The 24119-nt window shown below is 36.8% G+C and overlaps 1 protein-coding gene across 28 annotated transcripts in view; it reads right to left on the reverse strand.

Annotated features, from left to right (window-relative positions):
* The window catches only part of LOC103697274 (MBOAT (membrane bound O-acyl transferase) family protein), a 34736-nt gene that overhangs the window by 3408 nt on the left and 7209 nt on the right, over positions 1 to 24119 (reverse strand). For 15 of the 28 annotated variants that reach the window (XR_005514925.3, XR_005514924.3, XR_015977009.2 and 12 more), the window contains exons 8-15: positions 18352 to 18411; positions 15274 to 15387; positions 14805 to 14929; positions 14665 to 14716; positions 4506 to 4568; positions 4130 to 4239; positions 3942 to 4034; positions 3728 to 3809 (exon numbers count right to left, since the gene is read on the reverse strand). Coding sequence is in view for 4 of the 28 variants with exons in the window: in XM_088719674.2 (XP_088575800.2) it covers positions 3728 to 3809; positions 3942 to 4034; positions 4130 to 4239; positions 4506 to 4568; positions 14665 to 14716; positions 14805 to 14929; positions 15274 to 15387; positions 18352 to 18411 (699 nt within the window). In the remaining 24 variants the exon portion in view is untranslated. The remainder of the gene's footprint in view (positions 1 to 3727; positions 3810 to 3941; positions 4035 to 4129; positions 4240 to 4505; positions 4569 to 14664; positions 14717 to 14804; positions 14930 to 15273; positions 15388 to 18351; positions 18412 to 24119) is intronic. The other 13 variants (XR_015977019.2, XR_015977017.2, XR_015977013.2 and 10 more) reach the window with 1 other exon arrangement.

A 24119-nucleotide genomic window follows, 5' to 3' on the forward strand; every position in this document is an offset into this window, starting at 1 on the left:
GTTAATGATTTTGTATGTTCTCTTAATTTACACGTTATGGATTTTATACTGCCCAGAGCATGTGCAATAAAAATTATAAACCTATCGTGCAATAAAATCCATAACGTTTTCTTCTATTATCATCTCACAGTTTTTCCATTCTTAGACTTTCTTTCTCTAAAGACCAAAAAGACCTTTTGAAAAATCTTCAGTTCGAAGCCCTCAGAATTTCAAAAACTTTAATTTTAGAAAAAGATGACATTATGTTGAAACCTACAGACAGCCTTAATGTATTTTCTGAAAATTTAAGGTATCCTGAATCGCTGCAATATTACCCAAAAAAGTATGATACTAATTGGATAGTTAAACTCAAGTTCTACAACTATCTAGTTATGAGATCAGGCAAGTTTTATCAGTGCCTAATATAGCTCAGTGTCTGGATATAGAGTCAGATTAGGTTTATGAGGTATTAGGAATAATTTAGGCTGTCTTTTTGTTAAGAAAACTTGAGTAGTTAAATTAGATCTGTCATCTGCTATTTTTAAAATGTAAGTAAATTGGCTTCTGTGTGTAGGTGATGTAGCTGCTGAAGTTCGAGGCTGCAGAGTGGGGACTCGTGGACTGAGCGCATTTAAAGACAATCAAAGGCTTCAGCTGAATCAATCAGGTTTTAGTTAGTTGATTGAGTCATTTTGAGTTTTCGAGTCACTGTTTGATTTATTTAATTTTCCAATATTTTCTTTTATTTTAATGAAGAATCAAGTTATCTACTGGAGCATAACGTAATGGCTAGTTTATTTCATATTTACTTGATCAACATGTCACTTGGGGTTGAAGTAATGGTTAACTTTGTAACTAGATTATACATAGACGAGCATTTTGATCATACACCACTTTTAGGTCATCTATAAATAGTGCTGCCCTATCTCTTGTGATAATGATGATGTTATGTTGATCAACAGAAGTATTTTTCTTCTTTTTATTTGAGTATTCCCTCATAAGATATAAGGCCAGCTGTGAGACCCTTCGAAGTGTAGGAATTCATAACTTTTCTTGTTTCACTATCGTCATTCGTGTGTTTGTCTCGATCATGGTGTGAGACCACCCTAGAGTGAGCGGATCTTATTTTACTCTCTTTGATAAAATTTTGCACCTCTTCTTTCTTTTGTTTTGGGTTTAACCATAGATCCTCAACCCACAAGTTAAATTTAATCATTGTCCATACTTTCCATATAGGAAAATTGTAATGCACTTCACCTTCATTAACAACTCAAATATAAAAAGAAATTTCATTCACCAATAGGTTAGTCCTAGCATCTGATGTCCTTTCAACCTTTAATTTCTCCTTTTCCCCAGGCTATCCTACATCAATAGGAGAGACTAATTCCCAAGAATCTTTATTATCAATTTTTGAATGAAACAAGGTTCGTTGTCTCGATACCAGATCCCATACCGGTACCATCCTACTATCGTGTCGGTACGCAGTATGGTACGAGATGGCAAGGCGTACCGAATATCGGTACAGTACGAGACTGTATACCAATTCGGTATCGAAATAGTGCGTCCGGTATAGTACGATACCAACCGGTACGACAACCTTTGGAATGAAATAATGGTGGGTTGTCCCTTTTGTCTTTATCACAGCTTAACCTAGTTCTTTGTTCCCTCTAGTCTCCCAGTTTCCCTTCTTTTACTCTAAAATTTGGCAAAAGAATCCTACTTAATCCATCATGAGATTCAATTGCTATAATCATTTATCATAACCAATAATTTCAATGCAAACTAGCACGTATTACCATCAAAGTTAGCCGTCTCAGTACCGAACCTCATACTAGTGCCATCCTAGCATTGTATCGATATGGTACAATACAGAATCTTTTCAGCGTACCGAGTATCAGTACGCCTCCCATATCGAGTACCGAAACCAAATCGGTATAGTACGGTACTCTCCATACCGCGTATCATGCCACCCAGTTCAGGCGGATACGGCAAACCTTGGCTACCATAATTCTATTTGAATAATTGTCCTAATAAATTAACTTCTATCATTACAATTCTCATCTAAAATTAAATCTTACATCGCAAGCAATAGCTCCCCAACTTACAAGACAAAATACCGTAGAACATCCAAAAATCAAGGTGACATGTGAGGCAAGGACATGATTTTTATTGTAAAATATCGGCCAGGATTTTCATGTGTGCTAATATCATACACTGACAAACATTCACACACACGCACACATATATATACAGACAAGGTGTCGTCATGGTATCGGGCTCCGTGTCGGTGCCACACTATCAATGTATTGGTATAGTATGGTATGAAACCGGCTCAGCATATTGAGTGCCAGTACACCGCTGTACATATATCGATACCAAACTGGTATGGTACGGTATACCCTATACGGTCCAGTTCGGTATGGTACAACAAACCTTGCATCCTTTTTCTAGCTTTGTCAGTCCTCATTCACCATACTCCTATTTTAGCACCAATCTAATGTTATTCTAGCATCCAAGTAACATTAGGTCTTTTCCTTCTTTTCCCACAACCTTTAACATAAATTAAGGCACCTCGCTTTTTTTGAGTAAACCCAGGATTTGAACCCTAGACCTCCTCCAAGGGCAAGCCCTTAGGGGAGAGGTGCTAACCAACTAAGCTAGCAATTGCTGGCAAGTAATTCTCCTTATTGAAGCCCTCGCAGAACTTTGTTATAGTGCCCATATAGTCACAATCGATTTTCCATCACTTTTATGCAATTCCTTATTAACATTCTAATTACTTATTGAAGTCCTTAATTTATGCAATTCCTACAATTACTTGAATACACTAATTTCTAGTTTTATCACACATCCATCTTAACATTTTCACTTCTACCTAACTTGACTTATTTTTATGAACTATCTTTATTGCCCAAATGTCTGAGCCATGCAACATTACAAGCCTTAGATGCCAGCATTGGGAGCAAGTGCATGAGTAGGTACAAGTGGGGGTATAGGAATGTGGATATTTTAAAAACACTTGAAGTAAAGAAGCACTTAAGCAATAGGTCCCAGTTCAAGTTTTCGGAGAGTTTCTGAAGTGGATACATTACCTTAGGTGAAGGTTTCCTATCACTAAGATTTAAGCCTTAGAAATGAACAAAACTATGTACATTAGAAGTTGTCATCTTGCTCCATCCAGCAAGGTCGACGGTACCATCCCGAATCGTCCGATTCGAAGCGTATCGAGCCATATCGGAGGCCGACCGGGATAGTTCCGACCTCCGAATCAAGAAACTGGCGAGGCAGGAGGAGAGGGAGAAGGAAAGAGAGGAAAAGAGAGAGAGATGGGGAGGGATGGAGAGGGAGACTCTTGCAAAGACTAGAAGAGTCTAGAAGACATACTCCTTGGTCGTGTAGGTAGATCACCTTACAGTTTTAAATGATCATTGTCCATTAAAATAGTGACATGCCCATTGTCTTGGGATCTCAAAGTTGAGTTACAACAAGACAACTAACATGGATGGATTGCATTCATCCTTGTCACACTGTAAGCTTAAAGGTACTATATATAAGCACAATAGTGCACATGGGAATGAACACACAGATTATCAGAATTAGAGAAATGTCCATGAGATATTTATCTTTTAATTCTAGAGCAGTAAATGTGCTCAATTGTGGAAAAAATCTATTGATATGACTAATATGATATCCTACCGAACAAGGGACTTGTGAGATTCATCAACGTAGACAATGCAAGAGATCATACCTGAAAGGCATTAACTGATGATTTGACTAATATTTCCGGAATAAAAAATAAACATGTTAGCCATGCCCATGAAAGAAGTTTCCTGTTACAGAGCAACAAAACCATCAAACAAACTATCATATGATTTTGAAGGATAACTTTCTTATAGACTCATACTTCAGTAAAATGTTAATAATAGGGGAGACTAAAAACATATGTTTAGGGAAAGAAATACCATTCAAGATCATGCCATATTGCCACAAATGTGAAAATGACCCACACATTAAGTAGCTTTCTCTGAGAACCACCAAGTGGAATGTACATGTACCTATAATGATAATTTACTATTAGTAATCCCTGATTTTTGAAAATAATCAAAACACAAATTAGTATATTTAACTAAAAAGAAACGCTGAATACAACCTGACAAGCCATTTGTTGAACGAGGCATGCCAGTTTTTCCAGAAGCCCTCTAAATTATAACAGTTGTTGATACACTTAGGCATATTCTCAGGAGTCTCAATACCTCCTATCTGCAAATCAATACTTATTCAATCAGCTTCAGAATCAGCAAAATCAAGTGTACTCATGTCAAATAGAATACAGGAAATTGGAAAAAAAAGAGTAAATCAGAGCAGACGGCTAAGAATGACGTCACACAACATTATTCAATAGTTGCTGACAACACAAAATGTTAATAGCATAAAAAAAACCTCAATCGTCTATAGTATGAGTTAGGAGGGACAGAAGAGCTTAAAAAGTATATCAAGAAAGTGGTATTCAGGTTCAGTAAGATTACCAGCGACCAGAACCTAAAATAGCGCCAAATAAGAAAGAACTTTAACCACATAAAATTAAGGACCTGTCACAAGATAATGTTATAAGTAATCAATTGTCATAGATATATGCTAGTTAAAATAAAATGCAGCAGATATACCAAAACTCACCTATGGATGCATAAAAATAATCTAAATGCAATATTTAATGGAAATGGATAAACTCTATCAGTATCATCAATTGCATAACCTGCACCCAAATCCATCCTCACACGCTCACACCATTGGTAACTAAAAACTAAATTGCACAATTGCTTGTTATTAGAAGGCTAAATTTAGAGAGCTCCCAAGGGATTCTACTATTGAGCTGAAGGAGAAGACAGTTATGCAATGAAGCATGTTTTATGATAATAATAGTAAAAGACATCTTTCTTTCGCAATTGATATTAAATATGAACATGTTACATGAAGAAAAACATGCATAAGTTTGCAGGACATTTGATCTTTGTATCCATAATTATTATGTTCTACAACATGCAATATTCCATTAAGCATTTCTTTGATAGGTAAAAATTATAACCAACAAGAAAAATTAAGAATTAAATAGAGTAGAATTACTATTAATCTAAAATCTAGTGGAAGTAATGCTTATCAGCCTCAGTTCAGTTGGCTGGCATCCTTCTCCACTTAGGAGAGGAATGTTTGAAGCCAGGTGGCATCATCCCCTCTGTATTTCTTTAAAAGAAAATATAGCACAGAATATGATTTTATTTTCTATCTGCTATTGCATGAGACCTAAAATAATTTAAAGAAGTATTGCTTTTTATCTTATTTGATAACAATAATAGACTTGAAAAGCTTAATGACAGTTGAAGAATGAATTAAGTTGGTTCACCAAAGAGAAAAAGCCAGTGCAGAATGTGACAGAAGGAGAGAACAAGAGTTATACAACTTAACACATAACTATTAACTGTTCATATTTGTGAAAAAAAAACAGTTAAAAATATAACTCATTCATTAAAAAATCTGAATAAATATATGTAACAATTGTCAAATGATGCTTTTATCTAGACTGGACTATGTTGTCATGCAGGAGCATAGAATGCACAGCTTGCATGTAGTTACAAGATAAGAACAGGAACAGGACAATTCTAAATTCAGAGCACGGAAGCATTAAACACATAAAACAATTTGAAGCAGCATAACACATAAAACAGTTGATATATATTGGTATTAAGATAATCCTGGTACATAGAATACCGCATAACTGAAGCACTTTTTACAAAAACCAAAATCATGATATATCAAGTACGTAATAACCAAAGTGAGCCACAAAATCAACTTAGAATACCACACCAAAAAAATAACAATATGTCAAAAATGTTTATTTTAAAAAAAATTGTTAAAAAGTAGAAAATAGAATAAAATTGTTATTTTTTTACCAGATTATTTTCTCAATATCCAATTATTTGAAATGACAAAACTAACTCTTGCAGGATTACAGGTGTATAAGAACCAAGCTCAAGCAAGCCAAACCATGCTGAAGCATAGTTCAAATTGTACTCAAGCCAAGAATGAGCCGGAATGTAATTTGAATACTGCTCAAACTGTTCCAAAAAAATAATTCAGTCACTCGATTTATGAGAGCCTGACACAAGGGTTTAAATACTAGAAATGGGCCAGTATCAATTTTAGAATAGAATAGTACAGTAACAATAAAATCGGTAAGATCCAATTTAAGACAAAACCGATGTCCCGCACATGTACTTGTGCATGTTCTTGTCAAAGCAGAACGATATTAGTTGAGCCGTATTGAATTGATAGTATATGATTCCTAACTTGAGGTTTCATAAGGCTTAGGCACAGGGTCGGCGGAACTGGTACCGCGCACCATACCGGTTGCCTGGCAAGACAAATCGGTACAGGCCTGCGTTGTGCCGTGCTAGGCCCGTACCGACACAGTAGAAGAAGCCGGAGAGAGAGAACAAGAGAGAAAAAGAAAGAGAGAAGGAGGAGGCTAGCGGAGGGCCGAAGGGCTGGAGAGCCGCCACGTGGAGGCGAAGGGTCGGAGAGCAGCCTCGCAGAGGAGGTAGAGGCCGAAGAGTTGTCGGAAAGTCGTGGAAGAAGGGCTTCCTTTGGTCCCCTGTTTCGCTCAACATAGGGGCCGAAAGGGCCCCTTTTATGTTTGAAGATTTAAAAAAAAAATAAGTGAAGTCGGCAATATGTTTGCCGACTTTCACTTAAAATCTTCAAAAATAAAAGGGGTCCCTCCGACCCCTGTTTCAAACGAAACAGGAGGCCGAAGCAAGCCCCTCTTCCGCAGCTCCCTCCTCCGTGTGGCAACTCCCCAGCCTCCGCCAGCTGGCCGTGGAGGCCGGCCTCAACCTTCCTCTCTCTCCCTCTCTCTCTCTCTCTCTCTTTCCTTCATTTTCTCCCCCTCCGGCGTGGGTCTCATTTTCATCGCCAGAACCGTCCCAAGTTGCGGCTAGTACGATTAGGGACGCCCCGAACCGAACGGTTCAGGACGATTCTGCCAACCTTGCTTAGACATATATATGTGCATGTATTTATGTATCCTTATGTAGTATTTATATGCTTCACCCTTAAGTCACTAGAGTCAATCTTAAGGCTAAAATCTCTGTTGATTAATGAGCACTTGACATAAATATTAGAAAACTATATCTAAATAATATAATTTATTAACACTAAGGACATATAGGATGCTGGTTATGGGGTGGTTAGGTGATAGTTATTTACTTAACAAGCTAAACAAGTGCAAAAAATGGTACACTTACTCTATCTGGTTGATGCCCTCAAAAGTGGCTTAACCAGGTTAGGTTTATTTCATAGGGGGAGGTGAATAGCTTTAACAACCAGTCTATCTCTTTACTTTTTTTTTCACTTTTTTCCACAACTTATCCCACTAGCCCTCTAAGGTCAAACGAAACAGCGAATAATTCTAACTCATGGTTGTTTAATTAGGAAGTGGCGATGGTTAAAGATATCTACCCCTTGTTAGCTATCTGGGAACTAAACAAGGCCTAAATGAATTACATGCATATTTACGGCCTGCTTGCATGAATACATGGATATGTACGTAATATGTATGTGCATATCTAACTTGATTTAATCACACTGAATGTCCATCGGCGAGGAAATTCTCAAAGCAGAACACAAGCAGCTCACAAACAGCTCACTCTATTTACAGCCCCAAAAGATGGTTGTGATTTGTCATTGTGGACATTGTCCATAAGATCTATTAGAGACCAGCATCAAAGCCTTCCCATTATTTAAAAATTATCATGGATTTCTTCCATTTCTCCTATCTTAAAATGTGTTCACTTGCAGGGTTCATGTACATAGCAATGCTCTGCCTAAGCTACAATATCAATCCTTTGCTTCATTTAGAGACTGTGGTGTGTGAAATTGGAGGGACCAATGGCAAGGCTGGGGAGGATTGATGTTGAATACTCATTTTGTTATACCCTATCTTCCTTGTCATTATCTTCAAAGTATTGGTTTTAAAAGGTAGCGCTTATGTTGGCAAAACCAATAGCCTCTAACCTTCTTAGATCTTTCCTCAATGAGTTTGGGCCATGTATAAATTTGTCAGGCACCTTGAGTATCAGGAAGCAACTCCCCTTTGAAGCAACATCAGCAACTTGCATTCCAGCCATGACAACCAACATGGAGTCTATACAGAAGGATATTCCAGTCATGACAACTAACATGGAGATTCTACTGAAGGATAAGCTGGGAAACATGCCATAATCATTAGCCCTATACTAATACAGAAAGACAAAGGATGCTTATGAACACCTTGTGAAATTTTTATCTCCAAAAATTAAAACCCATCATGATTCTAGGAATATCTTGAGAAAAAATAGTTGCTCACAATTTTTGATTTTATCATTCATACAATGAAAACATTGGACAAAAAGTTACAGCATTAATTTAATTCAAGATTGGAATGAAACTTTGAGAAGGTACTTGATCCTCAACAATTTTGTTCACTAGCAGCATGTGATGATTGGTAGTTTTAATTTCAAACTTCTTTCACCTATGACACCATTGGAAACTAGGTTACAATTAATCTCATTGTGGAACCGAAGACCTCTCCATAGGATGCAATTACATCCACTAAAAGGAGTCTTTACACCCAATAGATGTAAGAATTTTATCCTTCATAGAACTGAATTCATGCTTAAGTGTCTCAAGATGGACTTACAAGCAGTATCACTATCTTCACAAAGTGGCAATGACCCTAGATGATAGATAATCAATGCCACAGTAACTTTTACATGATGCTAATGAGAATAGTGGGGTCCAAATTCACCACCCTTGATCAACTTAACCCAATATACATTGAAATTTCATTTTTCATGATATTGCAGTAATATTCACCCATGTTAATATATGTGACGAAAACTCCTTGCTTTTCTAACACCCACTATTAATGTGATTAAGGACATATGCAATTGAGTGGTTACTAGTGAGAGAACTTCTAGTAGTAATACTAGTAATTTTCCAATCATAATAGGCTCACCAAGGTTTTGCTCTAACTCTTTACCTTTTGCGCTACTTATTTGACATAGCAAGAATGGGATTTCAGCAAAAGCAGAAGAGATTACAACAAAGAAAGCTTAAAACTGAATTACGAACAAAAGGATCCTAGGAGCAAGAGCCCAACGAATTCCCAAATCTATATTATTTTCATAAAACAGTAAAAAAGTGCTTAAAAGGACTCTTAATCAAGATACGTTGTATAGGCCCCAATGGAACAGTACGGAGCATACCGTACCGTACCGGTATCCGGTACAAGTGGCATACCAATACTCGGTATGCTAAAAAAATTTCATACCGTACCATACTGACATTGTGCTAGTGTGGCACCACTATGGGGTTCGGTACCAAGACAACGAACCTTGCTCTTAATAGACCTTTTATACAAGTCTCTAACAACCTAAGCATTACAAACCCTTATTACATTAATATTTATTAAATATCAGCCATCCAAGTTCATTAAAAAGGTCATATGCAAGTCACATGACTTTTTAAATGACTTGAAAGTTGAAACATAACAATTTGCTGAAGCTTAAAACAAAACTAAGACATAACATAACATAAAAGAAAGACTAAGCTCTTAATAAATAATGAGCTGGTCCAATAGACTTAATAGGACTAATTGGACTTAGAATCCTCTTAGATGCTCCTTTATCAACCTCCTTGGGTGAGAGAAAGCTCGGTTTTGGCAAGAATATCTTAATAGTCTTATCATGAATTTCTAGGTCAATCCTCATCAACTCTTCTTCTGCAGTCCACATACTCTCACTAGTGGGTTTTCCCAACCAATTCATCAAGAAGCACTGACATGGGTTACCCCTCCTTGATTTTACCTCTTTAACATCCAACACATCTTCAATGATATCAAGTTTGAAATTCGATGACACATCAACTTGGGTTTCGGCAGCATAACCTTCTTCATCAAATCCTTCAAATGAGAAGAAATCAGCAACATTAAAGAGGGGGTTGATTTGCAAGTCTGGTGGTAGCACAATCATGTACGCATTTGAGCTAATCTTCTTCAACTCCTTGTATGGCACAAACTTTCTTGCCATTAGTTTATGATAAGTGCATTTAGGAAACCTGTCCTGTCAAAGTGCACTAATACCATGTCTCCTTCTTCGAAGTCCTTGACTCGTTCATGTTGGTTTGCTGCGTTGGCATAGACTTCATCGCAGGTCTGGTGGTAGCACAATCATGTAAGCATTTGAGCTAATCTTGTTCAACTCCTTGTATGGCACAAACTTTCTTGCCTTTAGTTTATGGTAAGTGCACGTAGGAAACCTGTCCTGTCAAAGTGCACTAATACCATGTCTCCTTTGAAGTCCTTGACTTGTTGATGTTGGTTTGCTGCGTCGGCATAGACTTCATTGCTCGCACCGATAGCAGCATTCCATTCCTCATTACTTTTCTAACATGATCAGCAAAAGCCTCTCCATCATCACTTACATGAGAATCTTCAGGTAGTGCAACAAGGTCAAGAATGTGTCAAGGTTTCAGCCACTATGATGCTTCGAAGGGTGTCTTCTTGATGGTCTGATTCATTGAATTATTATAAGCAAATTCAGCTTATAAAACTATTAATTCCCATGACTTCACATGATTCCTCATTATGCACCTCAATATATTACCCAAGCTTTAGCTAACAACTTCCATTTTTCCCATCCATTTGTGGATGACAAGTGCTGGAAAATACTTCAAATCAGTTCCAAACTTTCACCACACTGTCCTCCAAAAATACCCCATGAATTTGATGACTCTATCAGAAACAATGGATGTCAGAACACCATGTCAAGACAAAATCCATGCTCAAATGCATCCATGGGACTTCTGGTTCAGGTAAAGGGGTGTACAACCCTGTATTTTGTCATCTCCCCTTGGCAAATTGGCAAGCTGAACACCTTTGCTTCAGTCAACAATCCACATCAAGATTTAAGAAGTGGTAATCACCAAATCAGGTTGAGAAGAGATGATGAATGATGACTGCCTTCAAATCAATTATAATCATGTATTCTGGAGGGATCCCTTTGAGAGCAAATCACATAGGAATCCCATAGAGAGTTTGGGAGGACATTTTGGAAGAGGTAAAGCTTTGACAATGGTGGCTGATCATTATTTTTGACCGAAGATGTACAAAGATGTTGAAAGATTGGCGAAGTGGTTTTGTGCATGCCAATTAGATAAGGAACTTCAAAATATAGGTTTATACACCCCACTACCAGATCCTAAGGCTCCTTAGGTTCATCATGCAAACATAGATTTCATCTTAGGACTTCCAAGGACAATAAAAGGACATGACTCCATCCTTGTTGTTGTTGACGGTAAAAGGACATAGATTTCATGCGAGCATAAATTTCGATGAAGCAGTGAGGTTACATGGTGTTCCAACATCCATTGTTTCTGGTAGAGATACCAAATTTATGGAGCATTTTTTGAGGACATTATGACGAAAGTTTGGAATCATGGTTGGTTGTACCGCACCGAACTATCCGATTCAGGGCATACCAAACCAAATCGATGAGGAATCAAAACCGTTCACCCTATCGACTTTGTAAACAGGCATAACCCCCACCATTCAATTAAAAAGACCCCCAGGTTCAAGAGAAGCATCGTTCGAGAGAAGACCATTCGAGCAAATAGCACCCCCCCAACCCTCGCCCACAGGTAGTAATTGCCCCACCCCCTTGCGCGAGAGAAGCACCCCCCACCCCCCCACCCCCACCCCCACCCCCGTCCTCTGAAATCCCATCGAACTCGCTGCCCCATCACAGATCCCCCCTCCTCCAGCTCCTTCGCCTTCTTCTTTGGTCTCTCTCTCTCCCTGCTCCCTCTCCCCCTATGCGGATCCTTCAAAAGAACAGAATTTCTATAACAACATAAAAGCAATGAACTGGCCAACGCTGCGGAGGCATGGATCCGCCAACCTACCCACAGGTTTGGTCTCCCTATCCTATGATGTTTGCGTTGGGCAAGCTGGGAACTGATGACCTAAATATAAATCAACATAAAAGCAACAGAGGCACTGAACAAATTTCTATAACAATAGTTGGACATAGAAAATCAAACCAATGTGGCAAATAGATATTAGGTAACTCCAAATAGATTTAACATCAAAGGAGAAAAAAATTATATATAGATGAATAAACCCATGATAAAAATAAAATAATTTTTGATGGTAGACCTTTGTATGAACTGGCCCATGATAAGAATAAAATAATTTCTGATGGTAGACCTTTGAATGAACTGGATTCAACTTCATATTCATGTTCAAAATGTCTCAACATTAGGTCATTATCAAGTTTGAACTAGCACTCCCAACCCGAATAGATATAATTCCACTAATCCACTCCCCACCCTTTGCCCTGGTTACTCCACTCGCTCATCCCATGACTCCCATCATCCAGTTGTCCCCTCTCTTTCGAACCAAAGCCTAGCCGCAATGTCATACTACCCACTCTACTTCCCAAGCTGACTGCAGGCCAGCCGATGTACCACTCCCCATCTATGCCCAAATTTCTACCCACCAACTAGGGTATTAATTCGATCATTTAAATTTTTTTTTGTTTTGTTTTGTATTCTATATTACGTACTCATATTCCTACCTCAATTCGCACAAAACTTCTTGATACGATTACGAATTCTTGTTTCAATGCCGACGGATCTAAGCTACTTCAATTTGTTCTTTTATCAATTTTGACTTCCTAAAGAACAATATGTTTGTTTGTTGTATTTCTATTATGTTGAAAATGTGGTTTGTTATGTTCTATGTCTAAGACTCTTATTTTGTCTAATATTATGTGAAGTACCAAGGTTTGCTTGTATAATCTTTTTTATTTGTTTGATTTGCATGCAAAAATAAAAATTGACTTTCACAACTTTATCCGACCCGACCCATCCAACCTGCCCCATCTAACTGTCCCAACCAACCCTACCCCAAGGCAGCTAAGGAGCGGGTATGGGTACATGGTACCCAATTGCAAAACAAAAACGGGTAATGGCCTACCGGACCCATTGTCATCCCTAAGGGGGAATGAAAAACAACAATAACAAAAACCAAAGCAAAGGAAAAACATGAAAACTCAGTTGACTCCAATTTAGGGCCTTTAAAAAAGGCATCCTAATAATTTTTGACCATCTCCAAACCCCGTGATAGGAAGAAGCTCATGTACGGGGGCATCCTTTTCGTCTTAATACATATTGAACACTAAGGCATCCAAAGTGTCAGTATGATACTATAATGGTAATAGATTGGCACAATCCCCAGCCAGTATCTGCACCAAGATCAGGATTTTAAACCTTCATATTGATAGTAGTCAGGCAAAAAACTCCAAGCCTTCCCACAAAAATTCAATCAAACTTGTCTTAGATCTTGCCCACTTCATTTGAGTTCTTTTAAACAAATCTAAGACCCCTCAATTAATCAAGCCTCTTCTATTCTTCACCTTACATAAGCATACAACTAAAGCGAACATAGTTAGAAATAGAAACCACTATTGCTTGGCCCAATAGAATTTAGAGGCACTAATGTGTTTAGTTGTTCGGAAATAGTTACTTAACAATAAAACCATATTGACAAAAAAATATGGATAAATATTATTTTTAGCAAAGATAAGAAAGGGCAATTCTTTTACCATTATAACAATGACATCACTTTCTTAGTTATGCCTTTACCTCTCCTACATCTAGGTTGATCCCAATTGCGAGACCCAACAACATTAGGATATCAATGAATTATTTGATAAAGAATGGGATTAGATACTCTCCTACATGCTTGTTGTTCCAATTCAGCAGTACATATCTCTATTCAGATGGCAAGGTATTCTGTTGGGTCTACTTGAACCACTTGCAGCCCAAGCTGGATTTTTGCATGCATGCATATGTGGACCATTACTAATGAGCAGCTGTGCTTATGCATATTTTTGGGCATGTACATGTCAAAATGCTACTTGTAGTGTACACTTTCATGCCAACTTACATAGAAATTTGATGGTCACTTGCAAGGTCCGCAAAATAGTACCGAGAACCATGACAGTGAATTACCAATACCATATGGTATGGTTGGTGCAGTACGATATATACCCCATACTTAGATAGGCTTCCAATACTTTTTTCTCACTCCCAATCACTATGCCGCCCAAAACTAGGTGGCATGGTACAATTCCACTCAATTCAAACCAGCATGGACCTGTTCAACTCATATACCAAACTGAACCCGATACCGTATTAGTACCTTAATGGTATGGTATAATTGATACAGCATAGTACGGGTTGATACAGCAGTCCTTAGTCACTCGTGTGCACAAAATCCAACTAGCATGTGCACATTCACATGTACAAATATATCATGTCAATGTAACCCAAAATTTTTAAAAAATAACAAAATTTATTTTCAATTCACATGGAAAAGATGAGCATAGCTAGGAAAATGGTCATATTTCAGTTTCATTTCATGCAAACCACCTTCCATTGGTCCCTTCCTACTAGCAAAAGTACAAGCACAGATAAAAAATCAAGCAGAAAATGAAGTATTCCAAATATCTATCATGAAGGGCTATGAGAAAAATAATAATTCAACAGTAGAATTATACGCATAAACTAGATGTCAAAAAGATATCTTACCCCATAACCAATGATGAAGATCTCAAAAGGTGACAACTGCCTCCACAAGCCACTACACAACGTAACAATCAAATAGGTCTTCAACTCAGCCTATATATCAAAACCTGTTACTGATTCAAGCTTGTGTGCAAGTGGCTCACCTAATTGCAAATGCATTGTAGTAGAAAAAGTGTGTTACTGTTTCCATAAGGAGAAGGCTAAGAATCCATCTGAGCCCATACCAAGCTATTTGTCCAACTGAATAATTTTTTTGAGGTGCATCTAACTGCAAGATTTCTGGCATGTGAATTATGGACAAAAAATAAAGAGGTACACTACTTTCTATTGGAATGGAATATAATAACTTAATAAGCATGTATCTTCTCCAGCAAAGGAATGGTTGGTTTAGTTTGTCTGTAGCAAAATTTTATATTCAACAATATCAGCATGTCTTTATCCAAAAAAAAAATCCAAACAAAAACAAAAGAAATCAGGACGTCTGATCAAATAAAATATTTATGACTTCATGGCTGACAGAAAACACAAAGAACTAAGACATGCATTTTTAATTTCAATTACTTTGAAGAAAGCTTCAGACTACAGCATTAGTTAAGCAGATGTTATACCGACCTGTGCCACAAATGCATTGAAGCTTACAATGGGTCCAGCTATATAAAGTGGTGCATAAGTCAAATAGCACACATACATATTAAATGAATATTTATCATTATGCATGCTCCTTTCCTGCCAAATATAAAAAGAAAGATAAAGGCTGTTACACTTCCACAATCAAAGTGGTTAAATCAGAGAGTAAATAAATACATACCAGATGAACAGACTGCAAGACCCACTTAAATAAACAACAAAATCAATACACAAGAAGTTTAATATTGTGAACTTCCATGATGATGAAATAGGCGAACACTATCTATAAACTTTACTGTTTATCATTATACATCAAAAACTGGCTGATGTTAATAATAATTTGGATTGAAGAGGCCATATGCGGACACTGAGAGCCTTGACAATTGGAAAATGGAACAAGAATTTCAAGCACTTCTACACTGTCGAGAAAATTAGACAGAAACTAGATTTGCTTTTAAAGTGAAAGGATGTAGAAAGTAGACAAATGAAAGAAGCAGTGCAGAACTGGCAGGTTATTTTGTTTTTTATTAATAGGAACCAACATGGTACTCCTTATATATTGCTAGAATTTGATTCGAAGATAGCAAACTTTAATTGCCAACTTGCTAAACCATAAAATAAAGTTGGGTGTCAGACGTAGGATCCATGAGAATCAGTGGTTTGCTTCGGCACCATATCAAGGATATGAGGATCTATACATAGAAGCTTCATCAGAGGCATTCATGATTTGTTTAAGGAAGAGCGGTGCATAATATTAGTCTCATATCTTTTATTACATCTCAAAATAGGAAGTTAATGACAAGGAAGGTTTAATGAATTATAAATTTGCATGCCCTAAAATCCAATGCCATCACTAAATTTTGGGAACATTTGTTTATGGTTCATTGATTTGTTCAATGGAAACCAAAACTTGGAAGAGTACTTTTGTAGAGTTAAATAATATCACTTCATGCCACTTTCTAATACTTTCTATTTCTAATAAAATTTAAAAAACTATGGGTCTCTTACATTTCAGCATGTATACAGTGATCATAATCAAGGTACGCCATACCGGCTTGAACCGGGCAATACAGGACATACCGTACCATACCGATTCGGTACCGGTACCCGGTATGGGTGGCGTATCGATACTCGGTATACCAAAAAAATTTTCTTACCATACCATACAAACACTGTGCTAGTGTGGCATCGGTACGGGGTCCGGTATCGAGATCGCGAACATTAATCATAATAGTACGATAATTTTATATTTCATGGAAGCACAAAGCAGAAACAGGCCTTTCTTAAATTCTAGCATGATCATCAATATTTTTTGTTACTTTTCTAAATCTTTACATTTTTCTATATTTCCTTAAACTTTGTAGACCAGTTCAAATGGTCATAGATTTGACACCAAAACACTTGTATTGATATCGCTAATACCATTTTAGCCTTGCAAGTGAATAAAAAAGAAAAGAATTTTGGATTTCAGATATTAGTAATCATTAAATTGTAAATAGAACATCTAAATGTATTTTCTTAAACATCAACTAGCTGCATTTGAAATGTTGAAGAGCACCAAAACTCACCAGGAAACTATAAGACTCTTCTACTTCCTTCCAGTAGATATGTGTTTATATCATTTTAATTTTCATCATGATATATCCACTAACTAATTGATTTAACATGCGAAACTGCAAAAAGAACATCAATCATTGTTCAGAAGATTGCCCATGAGTTAATTCTTGGGAGATCTGGAAGGAAATGAAGTTATCCTGTGATTGGGAAGAAGTCTTTGTGTTAATTTAGTTCTATGTCAAGTGAGGTCTTTCCACTTGAAGCATGAGTAGTACTTTGCTTCATTAGAACAGTTTTGATCGTGTTTGACCTTCATCGCCTTTTCGATTACCCATTATCATCTAAAGTTCTAAAGTTCTAGCCAAAACTGATCCATTTCAGCCAAAACAGATCAGTTGCCAAAATAAGTTGGTTCAGCCAAGGGCAATCCAAATCTGACCAAAAGTTTTGATTTCAGTTACTTTTGGCCAGCTTCATGCAGCTGCTGCAGTTTTGCGAAGATTAACTAAAATATGTTTAATATTTCTAAGATGCATTGGTATTATTCAATAACACATTTATCTAAAATCCTATTCATTTAATATGTGTTATTTTTGTCTAAGATTTGTTATCATGGGTAGGCTGCAATCTTGATTAGTGTCTATACTAATTAGTAAGTATAGGGTGTTTGTACTTGCTTAGATGAAGCTTTTTCTCTCTTTCTTTGATAATAAAATAAACTACTAAAATTAAATAATGACATAAAATGGATTTTATTTAGATGGACATTTTCTTACTTAGAAAAAGAATGAGGTACGCTTAGATGGGTTTTTCTTGCTTAGATGGATTATTAAAATAATATAGAATAAAGCAATGGATTTTTTTCTTTGCATAGATGATTCTAAAAATAAAAAGAACAAAAATTGGCTTAGATGTGTATTTTCTTCTGAAATAGGTTATTAAAATGAAATAGAACAACATATGTTTCCATGACTATTTTCTTGATTAGATGGGTTGTCATTTATTAAAATAAAACAGAATGAACCATACTTAGAGAAAGATAACTTAAATGCAAAAACTAGGGTAAATATGAGAAAATTTCAGGAAAAAAAAATTGTAGGAGAATTAGAAGCTTCAATACAATTTATTTTTTCCCTAAAAGTACCCAACCTACACAAATTGTGATCCTAGATATCTCAAAATATAACAAAGATGTCAAATAACTTTCTTATTTTTATTTTTTTTCTTTTTTTCTCTTTTTTTTTCTTTTTCTGACTTTTTTACCGGAACCTTGAAACTCAGAGAATCTCCCAAGACCATGAAAACAAAAGATCTACTAAATGGACCACAATTGAAACCAAGTTTAAAACCTTGGTCAAGGAGAATGACTTCTCCATGCTTTTAATTTTCTAAGTTGAATAATAATTTATAATGCCTCTTTAAAAAAAAATAAAAAACAATATTTATCATAATGTTTCACAAGTAATAAATATTAGCTGGAAGTGGTGTCAAGAAACATCTAAATACCTGTAAAACATGGTAGCATGTCCTTCCAGAAGAACAAACATGGCAGCGCAGCATATGTTTCTGCATCCACGAGGCAATGAAAACAATTGTAGATTTAACCATTAAATAAAAATAAAATATGTTTGAGCTGATTATTAAATAAGCATGATGAGATTTTTCATTAATGTATCATGAAAACAAATGTAAACAAAAAAGGGGCAAGCCGCAAAAGAAAGGTATCCATTCAGCAATGGCTTATTGCAAATATATAAATATATAGCAAATACCACCAATAAAGTGCAAGACTCGACATATGAGGGCACACTAAAATTGCAATTTCAAATATCTCCTGCCTCCTCGAATGCCACTTGTTACATATAGGATTATAACATTTGACATCAGGGTTTACTGTGACAATTCAGATAGTACCACATCATGCAACATATTCTGGTTTTTATCCATAATAGAACACCACTAACCCAAACCCCAACTGCACTAACCCCCACTGCAGGAAAATAAATGAATAAATAAATAAATAAAACCATATTCATCAATAATATTCGATATGCAATTATTTTTGTTCTCAAATCACCCAAAATCTGATTCCATTGGTCCCAAACAGAGTTTTCTTCCATAGATCTACATTTAATGACTCAAACCCTACAGTTAATCCTTGAGTACCCCCTAAAATCATATCATATTAGCGAATGCAATGGTCATCCACGTTATACACTATATTGCAGTTTAGAGAAGGATGAGGGGCCTTAAAAAGGGAACAAAATATTCATGAACTAATGCATTCTTTGTTGAAGATAGTCAAATCCAACTTCAAACCAGCAGGCAAATTTTCATATTCCCCATAGGCTGCACCCATCTTCAGATGTAGAATTTGGAGAGAGACTGCTTGACAAGATGATTGGTTGCTGGATCAATGAGGTAAGACATGGTTTCCGTAGGTCCAGGTTTCTTTTTCCTAATATTAATGCCTCATACTCCTGAAAAAGCTAATGGGTTTTGATTGAAAGAACACCTTAATCAATTCTAATTCTGAGGAATTCCAAATTCTTAATCAAAAACCAGTAAACCAGAGAACAGTTTGAGGAAAACTAATCCAGTTAGGTTGTATAGTGAGATAAAGAGAAAATGTACCCATGCCCATCATTGTACCAGAAATAAATAATTCATTACTAAAATTAATTATTCAAAAAATAGTTCTAAGAATAACTTTTAGACAATATCACAGGGAAATGTTAGTTCATTAGTTATTTGTTTATCCAATAGCCTACTAACATATGCAACAGCTAAGTTCATTCATAATGAACCATAGAATGGTAAAACAATGCTTGAGCTAAATCTACCTTCCGGATAATAATTTATTTATTATATCATTTTGAGGAAGGGAATATTATAATTTCGAAATAAAAAGATGTGATTAAGCCCAATATAAGGCAACATCAACAAACAAACACTACCATGTAAAAATGCTTTATAATTTTAATGAATATGTTTTTTGCTTGTAGGATTTAAATCATTAACAAATGTGAAGATTGTAATGAACTGAAGTTATTCTAAATTTTATATTCTTATGTTTTTATACATGAACTTTTGGGATTGAAGTGAGTGTGACAGTTAGAACCTCTTTTGGATAACATCAAAGTCCAGCACTCTTCCCTCTTTATATTTAAAACCATACATGGGTCCTATCACTAATGAGGAGGTATGCAGGGGGAGAGATCTTGTGATCGGAAGTGACATGGTTTGCTACCAACTATGTTACACTTAATAGCCTTTTTGAGAGGAAAGTAACCTTACATTAGATGTTTGTTAATTCCAAGTGGCAGAAAGTAGATTTGCGAGCGCCGACACCGAAGGGAGCACTATTGAGGACTTGGTAACGAGGCAGATATTCTGGCAGCAGGCCAGAAAAAGGGTAAAGGCTATCAAATCATTGTACGAAGTGCTTCGGGCCGTAGACAATGAGGAGCACCCTAGATGGACTTCTTGTATCATATGATGAAGAGAGCAAAGATTCAAATCAAGAAGGTGGATCCGACGTCTACCCAAGAGTACATCGATATCATTGAGTGATGGTGCAACAACCATATGAATAGGGACTTACATCTAGCATGTAAGCAAGAACATTGAAAATTAGACTGCTCATGTACTTGTACAATTTTACTAAGACAATTACGAACTCTATCTACAGCCTACTATATGAACTTAAGGTTTCAATACATCGTAATTGGAATCGATATGGATGACAAACTTCTGGCTACTCTGTGTAATGTGATTTAAAAGATGGAGCCTGATCTAAAAGTCGCAGCTTTACATCTAGAAGAGATAAGTGACATGTATAAGTTAACCGGTATCTTCAATTATTAACGTATTACGACACGGTTCTTTTTTCCAATCAAAATATTTAGAGATGGCACTGACAGCTTTGGAGTCTCGGTAACTATTATAAGTAAAAAAAATATGAACCATGTAGATTACACATCCGGAGGACATTTATCTGATATTAGATGATTACTAATATGATACTATCTTATATGTAATTTTCTTCAATATTTTTACAGCTGAATGGTAGATTCATTTTGTTTTGTCTGCGAAAAATCTTAGGCGACTAGCTATCCGGATTCTCTCCCATACGATCTCCTCGAGTGGCTATGATCACAACTGGTCCACTATCGCCCTCATCCGCAACAAGAAGAGGAACTGTCTGACACAGAAGCGCTTCAACGACCTTGTATATGTTCACTACAATCTGATGTTGAGGTTAAGTGCATTCAAGAGGAAGTGGAGCTAAAGTACACAGATCCGATCCATAATACTTTCGTTGATGATGAGGATGATCCTATGATCGGATGGCTTGTGGGCCAGCAGCAAGAGCCGGAGCTTGATGAGCGAGAATCGCCTCCACGACCGGCCAGTTTCGTAGCCAGTGAGGTTAGAATTGATGTAAGGCAATGGGCAGATCGCAATATTCCACGCATCCTTCCAGCTAATTAGCTACAGCCACAGGAGTCACTGAGGAGCCGGTCATCACATGACTCTTTGTCCAAGACATCCTCTTAGAGATATAATTGAGAGATACTTAGATAAGGCCAGTACGCTACTTGGTCGACTCGATCAGGAGGACGACATTCATTCTTCCAACATAGTGAGGCAGAAAGGGGCATGAAGGATAAGCAAGCAAAGAGGAGTATGAAGGGTAAGCAAGCCAAGAGGAGCACGAACGATAAGCAGGCAGAGAGAGACACGAAGGATAAGCAAGCAGCTGCTCAGCATACCAAAAAAAAGGCACCTGCAGCCCCCATGAAGAGTGGAGGAGCTAGTTCACTCAGATTTAGAGACCAGAAGCATCAACAATGACAGTTCTAGTGATCACAGATCTGCTGGCCTAAAAGGGAATGGACATGAGACCACCGTTTATGAGATAGTCGCAGAGTAGTCTTCGATTCACCGATAAGTTCCAATTTACGCATGCTACATAGAAGAGAGACCATGGTGCACGATCCGGTAAAGCCTGCAAAGATACGATTGCATATAAAAGACGGGCTCCTCGAGATCATTCAGGAGGATACGATGCAACTACAGATGACCTCGCACGTAGAGTAGGATTCATAGACGTATCAGGTTTTGAGTCGTATATTGGATTCTATTACCCGCAACCACAAGCAACCTATGATCCATACAAATATGGATATGATGCGTCTAAGGCATCGTCCTTCAATGGCTACTACCCTACCCAGCTCGAAGCATCTTACGGGTTGAATTTTACTGCTGGCATATTCGAATAAGCCCCTCTACAGCTGTATTATCAGCCATAGGTCACCTCTTAGAGTCAAAGCTTTAGCAAAAAATCCGAGAGTGCTTATAATCCAAAATGCATTCCTTATGGGATGAACATACAAGACTACAATGCCACTTGGTTAGAGGAATGGGCTAATGTGCCTCCTGGCTATGTTAATAATCCAGATATCTATGAAAGGCATCGCTATTCGACGAAATTTTAGATATAAGTATGTATATTGTACTTTAAATATATGTAATTAATTGTATTATTTTATATGTTCCACCTCACTAGTTGATTTTAAAATATTTCATTTTGCTTCTGCAGCATGCAACATCTTACTAATCATTTTATATTTTGTATCACTTTGAATCAATAAGATGCATCATTTAAGTTAAAATCGGAATCATAGAAACATCAAAAAATATTAAATTATACTTAAAATCATTAAAAAAGTTGAAAAAAAATTATTACTAATTAATCAAACTTGAAAACTATAAAAAGAAATTGGCCGTGCCGGTTCTGATACTGAACCGGTACCATACCGACTCGCTCGCCGATCGGTACAGGTTCCAGTATTGGTTCGGCAAACCTTGGATTAAACTATCACAAGTTGATGGCATGCCATCTTGGCACTAGCACGACACTTTCTGCCTTAGTGCTTCGTAGACGCTAGTATAGAAGCATGTCGAATACTAGCACACAACAGGTATCGTGCCCAAGCCAAATGCCCGTACTAGCATAGTTTATAAGGCTGTGGCATGTGCCACTTGGCACTTAAATTCATGATTTTAGAACACATCCATCGTGGACAATTAAGGAGTTCGGGGAAGGGGGTGCATTAGGAGATCTCTTCATGCCAGACATGCATGGATCAATGATAGCCGGCGTCTTCTATAATTCAGAGACGGTCTACACATTCATCAAGCTCATATGGAACCACATTAAGAATGATGTTAATGCTAAACGTGTTACTTTTCTAGTCATGCAACATAGCCAAGTGAATGTTGAGAGACTCTCCATGCCAAGATGTTGCTTCAATATATGGATAACATTGTATCTCGCAGGAAACATTGGTCCATGCCTTGATGGAGTCTGAAGGTGCTAGGAGTACTGTTCAAGTCATGCAACATAGCCAAGTGATCTAAGAGAGAAAGCATGAGGTCACCAATGCCAAAGATGTTGCTTCATTATGTGGATAAGCTCATTAATCACAAGCAAGATTGGTTAATGAGAGTCCGGAAGTCCTGTTTTAATTCTCCAAATACCATAGTTGCTAGTACAAGACAGGCATTCTTGAAACCAGATGTGTTCATCATTACAAGCATGGGATGTACCAGTATGCTGCTGAAGGAATTATATAGTTTCTATTTAATATTCTTAGTTATGTTTTATAAGTCATAAGACTATGAAAAATATCTTTATATTGTGGAATAAAAGAGTGTTTAGAATACATTAGGTATCAACATTTGTTTAAAACTTAAGCAGTCTCATTTGAATGTCAAAAACATACAACCATAATTCACCATAATGCAATTGGTAATAATATAGGATTGAAGATCAAATGTTTTGGGGGTGTATCATAGCATGTTATATAATGCATTATTTGGCAGTCTCACATATCATGCAATGCTTGAACTTGGCAAGATATTAATCCATGTTAAGTATCATTTTGATGAATCTGCAATTTGAATTTGCTGATTTGAATAGCAATTACCATACAGGTCAAAGAAGGAATTAAAGAGAAGAGAGTGATAAAGAGAGGAGTAGAAAAGGAGGGTACCACATGATATGCTGCTTTGCTTTGTCATTTCTGTTATTTATCATAAACAGAATAGTGAATAGCAGGAAGAGGCCCAAGTTACCCTTACTCATATACCTCTTATTTATATATTAATACAGAAATAGGATATCTCTGCCTTAAGTGCTCAAAAATGAAATGAGAAAATTTTAATTTTTTTCTTTCCCCTCAAGATGGAAAATAAACAATTTCCAT

This window comes from Phoenix dactylifera, chromosome 4, assembly GCF_051530095.1.
Source record: "Phoenix dactylifera cultivar Ajwa chromosome 4, Ajwa_hap1_PhDact_Kaust_v1.1, whole genome shotgun sequence".
In the NCBI taxonomy this organism is placed as follows: Eukaryota; Viridiplantae; Streptophyta; class Magnoliopsida; order Arecales; family Arecaceae; genus Phoenix; species Phoenix dactylifera.